This window comes from Alosa pseudoharengus, unplaced genomic scaffold (genome assembly GCF_046254945.1).
Source record: "Alosa pseudoharengus isolate Yale_2024_CS ecotype anadromous, Long Island Sound unplaced genomic scaffold, YU_APseudo_1.1 YU_APseudo_1.1_scf_5, whole genome shotgun sequence".
Lineage (NCBI taxonomy): Eukaryota > Metazoa > Chordata > Actinopteri > Clupeiformes > Clupeidae > Alosa > Alosa pseudoharengus.
This window is the reverse complement of record NW_027468837.1, coordinates 15,458,229-15,465,213: the sequence shown is the minus strand read 5'-3', so window position 1 is coordinate 15,465,213 and position 6,985 is coordinate 15,458,229. Positions and strand designations below refer to the sequence as shown.

At 48.2% G+C, this 6,985-nt stretch overlaps 1 protein-coding gene across 3 annotated transcripts in view; it reads right to left on the bottom strand.

Moving 5' to 3' along the window:
• Nucleotides 1–206: 206 nt before the first annotated feature.
• The window catches only part of arhgap46a (Rho GTPase activating protein 46a), a 39,270-nt gene continuing 32,491 nt past the window's right edge, over nucleotides 207–6,985 (bottom strand). For all 3 annotated transcript variants that reach the window (XM_076268519.1, XM_076268520.1, XM_076268521.1), the window contains 5 exons: nucleotides 3,501–3,574; nucleotides 2,657–2,856; nucleotides 1,705–1,796; nucleotides 1,264–1,433; nucleotides 207–969 (listed from right to left, as the gene is read on the bottom strand). In XM_076268519.1, the coding sequence (XP_076124634.1) occupies nucleotides 775–969; nucleotides 1,264–1,433; nucleotides 1,705–1,796; nucleotides 2,657–2,856; nucleotides 3,501–3,574 (731 nt within the window). In that variant the 3' untranslated portion in view covers nucleotides 207–774. The remainder of the gene's footprint in view (nucleotides 970–1,263; nucleotides 1,434–1,704; nucleotides 1,797–2,656; nucleotides 2,857–3,500; nucleotides 3,575–6,985) is intronic.

Sequence of the window (6,985 nt, the reverse complement as noted above, 5' to 3'; positions counted from 1 at the left end):
ATTGCCAACCCCAATGATTAATGAATAAGTAGAACCACCAAGGACTGTAAAATATCTCACAAGTTTCTTCTTTACAGATTTCCCAAGCAGTAGTTTATTACAAAGTCGTATTGCTTTCAGTATTTGACTTGGTCATTAGGGCCCAGGGCCTGTTTCATCATAAAAGCAGCTGTTGCTCTGCTAACATTAAAATCTGCTCTATACAACAGAACACAATAACCATTAAAAGATAAGTACATGACAACCAACAAATGTATGAACGGTAGGAAAAACGCAGCGTTCAATTGCTGACAATAACACTAACGATCCTATTGCTAGTGTACATTAAAAAACCTCTCCCCCCTCCTCCTCCTCCTGAAATCACATCTAAACTCAGACCTTATGACAGACTTTTTTAGGCCTTTCAAGATGATCTTGTATTCTTTGAAATAAATTATTCTGTATCACTGTTCTTTCTTTACAATTCTGATGTTTCTTCTTTGATGTCCAAACACACTTATTAAATCAACAGTGAAGAGAGTTGATGCTGTGTTCTTCATGCACAAATATATATATATATATCTATATGTATATATTTACAGAGCAAGTCCCACTCTTTGGTATGGGGATCTGGTGACCGTAAAGCAGTGAGGACTTGGCACTATATTTCAGAGACAAGAGCATGAGCTAACAAAGTACTCATGTTTGTCTAAAAGCTCTCTGTACACTGGTCCATCAACTTCAGTGTGTGTGTGTGTGTCTGTGTGTGTATCAGTATGAGAGCATGTGCATCGTTCACACGATGCCCTCAATGAAGGTGGTGTCCAGGTGAACAATGAGCATGCGCAGGAAAGACATCTCCTTGCGCGTGTTCTCGAAGATGATGCGGGGGTCGTCGGACTGGCAACGCAGGCAGTTAGGTGCCATGACCATGGCCAGGTTATTCACGTCCATCTTTGTCACAGACACATTAGAAGGCTGCGCGAACACCTGTGGGGAGAGAGAGAGCATTAAAATGTGTGTGCTACTGCATGAATACAATCTAGTGTGTGTAAAGGTACATGTGTGTATGCGGTGTGTGTGTGTGTGTGTGCGTGTGAGCGAGCGTGTGTGTACACTGGGATAGTGTGTGAACATAGAGTGTATTATGGTATTTGTGGTATGTGGAGGTATGTGTGTGTCTACCTTTGTATCTGTGTATGTATATTTGTATGTATGTTGGTATGTGTGCGTATTATATATGAAATGTATGTAAGTGAGTACGGTATATCTTTGCGTTCTCACCTGCAGGAAGTGGATGAAGTAGCAAAGCACGAGCCTGTTGAGGTCAGGCAGCGAGTGCACCACACCAATGGCTGCTACGGGGTCGTCACAGTGACTCACACACTGCTTATAGAAGTCCATGGGGATGAGGGGCTCCTCCAGTTCACGATACCACAGCTTCATCAGAGAGGCTGTTCTCACACACACACACACACACACACACACACACACACACAAGCATTACTTTGTACTTCGTCTCACAGTTAACACATTAAGGGAGTTCTTGACTGTATAACTTCTCCCATGATTTAATCAGAAAATTAAAACTGCACCCACAGTTACTCTAATTCCATGTTGGTGTCAGATAAGAATTAAGAGTATTTTTGATGGATGGCTTACTATTATACATACTATATAATATATATACTACACACACAGACACAGCCACTCAAACACACTCACCAGGGACATTGGGATCCGAGAGGTTCTCTGGAATTCTCCACTGGTCCACCTGCAGCTTGAGTGCGTTCACCTCATCAATGTCCCCAGGCACCCTGCAGAACACGAGGCACTGCGTTACACCACCTGCGCTACCACTCACTGCCACTAGAGAGCACCAGGCCGCCACCACCACCAGCCAGCGGTGCTGCAGTACCCTGCGTCCTGATGCGGTGTTTTTTTATCGGCTGTTATGAGGACTCGCTGTACTGTTACGGTCCTTTCAAAGTACATTACACTCTGGAGAGAGCAGTGGAAACTGGATAGGGACTAGTGTCTGGAAAAATAACTCTCAACAAAAGGGGAATTAAAAGACCCTGTCAGGGTGCATTTCCCTGATAGCGGCGAGGAGAAGTGGCCAAACTCTCAAGACCCAAACATGTCCAGACATGACCTGGGACCACTCCTGAAGTAAACTGAATAGTCAGCGAAGGTTCTCCATACAAAGTGCAGTTCAGTGTACAGACGGTCTAGTCCACAGGCCATAGAGTCTAGTCTCAAATGTGTCTGGTCTAGCCTGTAAGTCGCTATCCCTCGTCTTCTGCAGTGACCACAAGTCATTGTAATGCTATGCACCTTTCAGACACATCCTCACAAAGATGAATAAATCTTCTGAGCCTACTTGGTAATTCAGTCACACACAGTTCTCCAAAATTTTCCCACAAGGTCTGTATGCCATCTAAAACCTGCCCCACTACAATATTACATAATCACAAAAGTTGCTGGATATTATGATATTTTCAACTATGGTATCTAAAATACTGTGTACCTTGTGCCTCTCAACCTCACCTTAAACCAGAGTGTATGTATGTGTGTCTGTTAATCTCTGGGGCTTTGTCTGTGCCGGAGGGGGCTGACCTATGTGTGTGTGTGTGTGCGTGTGCGTGTGTGCGTTTAACACTTTGTGCCAGCTCACCTGAAGATGCCCTCGGTCTGAGCCCCTCCGAGGGCCAGCACGTACTGGGAGAGCTGCACTTGCACCCAGGGCAGTTTGCGGTCAGGGAAGAGCTCGCTCTGCCGCTCCATGACCTCCTCCAGTGAGCTGCCGAACAGTGAGGGCGTGATGATGGCCCGCCGGCTGTGGTCCACCTCCTCAAGGGTCGGCTTCCGCAGGCCCTGAGACCAGAGGGGGGGTCATGCCATCTCTTTTGTGTTCTCCATTTGTCAACATTATGTGACTTTCTCACTGTTTTCTCGAACCCCTCACACTCTATCTCTCTGTCTCACCTTGTTTAGTTTTTCTTCACAGTTTGTCCCATCTCTCCCTTCACTTCTCCCACAGTCTGTTTCTTACCGGACTCCATTTTGTGTTTTTTTATTCTTTCTCTACTCCTCTCACTCCATCCCTCCTCGGTAGTTCTGTCCATCTTTCTCTTCACTTCCCTCTGTCTGTCCCTTTCCACCTAAATTATTGAATGACTCTCGTTGTTTTTGACCTTCACGCTTGTCTCATTTTGTCAAAAGTTGTGTCTATGTTTGCTAGACACGAAACCGATACAATGACTAAACCCAAAATCACAGACTACCCATGACACACCAGCTCAGTTAAATGTGGGGGGCGTAGAGACACTTCAGGAATCATGACATATGGAGCGCCATAAATCTGCTATGACATCATACATAGCTCTGTTTAATGCTGGCAGCTGTCCTTCCAAAACCAGCACTCTCTATAACCTAGTCTCTCTCTCTCTCTCTCTCTGTCCTCCCCCCTTCTCTCCCTCCTCCCTCATTCCCCCTCATCCTGCAGGTGTGTCACTCACCTTCTTGCCCCCGGTGACGGCCACCTTCTGCAGCTTGCGGTAGCAGTACTTGGCATAAGTGCTGATGGGAAGGCCTGCAGAGAAAGAAAAAAAAAAACAGGAGGAAAGTAGTGAGAGATGGCTACGTTACAAGATGGCATGAGAGACAAAGAAAGAAAGAGAGAGGGAGAGAGGGTGAGTCATGGGGGAGAGAGAAAGAGTGAGAGAGAGAGAACAGACGCATTCCTCAAGGCAATGTAACAACAACTACATGGGTCTGTACTCCGTCAGAGCTGTGACAGCTGCGTGTGGTCTTTGAGCGAGGCGAGCAAACCTGTTCCTTTTTCATTAAAAGAGAAAAAAAAAAAAAACTCCCGGAGCATGTGAACCAGCACCAAACCTCTCCCTGTCTATCAATCAGCTACTCACGGCCTTCCTTTAATTTGGCCATTCTAAATGCTGCATAATTGGCTCTATAATTACGGAGGCGGCACTTTCTCGAGCAAGTTGGACTGCTTTTGAGGTGCAGCACAGCACAGCACAGTAACAGGCAGCGCTGAGGTTGGAGCTGGAGCTGTCGAAAGGTCCCAAGTGATTTACTCCAGAGCAGCTCAGCGGCCTGCAGAGGAAGCCCCAGCACACACTTCCTGCTCCCGCTGACTCATTTACCAGACATGTGCGAGGAGTGGGCACTTGGCTGCTGACGGCAGACACCCCAGCCGGCTTCTGGTTTCAGTCGGTGTGTGTGGGTGTGTAAGGGTCTGTCTGATTGGGGTGGGGGTCTTAAGTTAGACATGCATGCACCCCCAAAGTTCCTCTGATTCATCAGCTCTCTTTAGAGTGTGAGTCATGGCACTTAGCTCGCTAAACATAAGCAATCTCTCACGTTACACGTCCCAGACCTGGTCTGCGCCCGGTCGTCTCGGGGTAGGTAAGGTGAGGACGCAGTCTGGGGAGGGACGCGTCTGAATCAGCACCCCCTTCCGTCTGAGGTGCCACAGGAAGAGGGATGCAGCCCTGGCTGGATGATAAGACGGAGTGTTGAAGACTCTCATGACTCAAATACACTCCCACACTCCACTACTTACTCAGCTGATAAGTCACCGTCATAACAACACCTAACGGATAAATCTGATGTGTGGTTGTAGCAAAGGCCTCTGTACACAATCGGTTATAAGCTGCAGCTTTTTTTAGTGTGGAGTCATCTGAAGTAGAGAGTTATGGGTTTAGGATGTGGCTGGTCCATCTGATCCTGTACCCTACATACAAAGACACATACATGTGCCCCCCCCCCCCCCCACACACACACAGTCTTTGGGGAGTGGAATAGGGAGCAGGCCTACTCAGTAAAAGCCATGGGGGTGCCGTTCTCCCGCCGCCACCGCAACTTCCCAGCATCCCATCCGAGAGCCAGATGGCACAAGCCTCGTGCTGGGATGAAAAGCATCCTTTGGGGAATGTTTTGTGAAACTGTACCCCTCCTCTTTTCCAACCAGTTCCCCCTTCAGATTTATGGCAAACAGGTGACATGCCGAGCCCGTTGACACAGGCCGCCTTAATCTTTTTCCGAGCCCCGACTGTAATTATGTCTAATTAAAGAAATTGTTCCATACATCAAGGCCTTTGGTGTCTGGGAAAATAACATTTTTGGAGAAAGGCCTCTCAACACAAACTAGTTCAGAGCAAGCAAGGCTGGGTGGGGGTTGTGTCAGTGTGTGTGTGTATATGTGTGTGTATATATGTGTGTGTGGTGGCTTTCTCTTTCAATGGTGGTCTGAACAAGCACGGCTATTACCACACGAGACAGCAGCAGCGAAAGCAGCTACAGAGTGGAAACGAGCTGAGAGCCGGCTTTAGTTTCAGAGGTGGTGAGGCCCTCCCCACCCCACCCCACCCCACCCCACCAGCTCTGTGAGAAAAGATGCATCACAGCCTGAGCCAGCCAGCGAGGAGAGAGGGAGAAAAAAAAAAACACACCGACCCGACCCAGCCTCTCCCTCGAGGCCGTGTTCCAACAGCCCAGCAGTAAACTTTATACTGCGTTACACAATAGAGGCGCCAGTGGGCACAGCCTGAGTGGGGGACTGCTTCACTGTTCTCCTGAGCCTGCTTATCTCCAGCGGAGAATGGCAGCAACATCTAGTCCAGCACACAATGCTCTGGTACAAAAGACACAACAGAGTGGCAATGGGTAGCGTGTGTGTACTGGAATTTATAGTCTAGACCGGCCTCTGCAGGAAAATAAATACGGTTCATTTGTTTTATTAAATAACTCTCAATAACATCTGTAAACAAGCTGTAATCAGTTTATGTACCAGGGGCATCTCTGCCAAAGCCAGTGTAGTGAATGTGATATGAATGTAATCTACAGGGGCCTATATCAAGTCCTTGTCCTCCTCCAGCCTAAAGCCAGAAAACATATTTCTGGTCAAGCCCTGCCCTGCCCAGCCCAACCCAGGCTAAGAGGGGAAAGCCTTCTGCACTGGGGCCAGCCCCCAGAATTCCCTGTGGTGAATCACAGCCCACAGCCCACACAGCTGTCAGGGAGATAGAGAAGGAGAGAGGGGAAGAGGTTGAGAGAGAGAGGGAGGAAGAAAGAGAGAGAGGGAGGGAGAGGAAGAAAGAGAGAGAGAGAGAGAGAGAGAGAAAGAGAGATGAGTAGCCACTATGATGACTATGACCCTGACCACATCTGCCCAATTTATCACTCAAGCAGCTGTTACTCACTACATGCCAATGAGCCTCTGACTGGACACCTACTGTACTCCATCCACAGGGAGTGGGAAGCAGGCATGCCTTTCCCGGAAGTGGTCAGTGATGCCACAGCATTCATGTGTGTGTGTGTGTGTGTGTGTGTGTGTGTGTGTGTGTGTGTGTGTGTGTGACAGAGTGTGTGAGTAAAAGTGATGTTTTTGTATAACAGGGGCCCCTCACGCGAGCAATGTGGTTGCTTGCGACTGACCGACCCACTGAGTCACCGAGTCCCAGGACCTAATGGCCCCTGAGCAAAGCATGGCGTGGTGTGACAGGGGTCGCCCTCTGTTGCGCAGCGACAACACAGGACGTGCGTGTAGGCTTCCCTCGCATATGAGATCACCATCATCAGCCAGTTTTGTGGCTCAGCTAATGAGGTCACCCCTCCCCTCCACTCTGCGGAGAGAACGGACGGACGTCCTCCTTCATTGTCCGGTAACGTGCGAGAGAGAACAACAGGCCATGTGCAGTCAGTGGCCGGAGGGGACAATTAATTAGAGCTTCTATTGACTTTGGTCAATTATTGATCAGTGCAGCTTTAACTCTAATAAAAAAGCCACATGCCTGTGCACAGGTTTCAACGGTCAAGCGCCGCAGAGAACTGTGTCCTACAAACAGGAGTTCATTTGGCGTGTGTGTGTATATATGTTTGTGTGTGTGTGTGTGTGTGTATATGTTTGTGTGTGTGTGTGTGTGTATGTGTGTTGGTGTGTGTGTATATGTGTGCTAGTTCAAAGAGGTTTGGGGGGGCT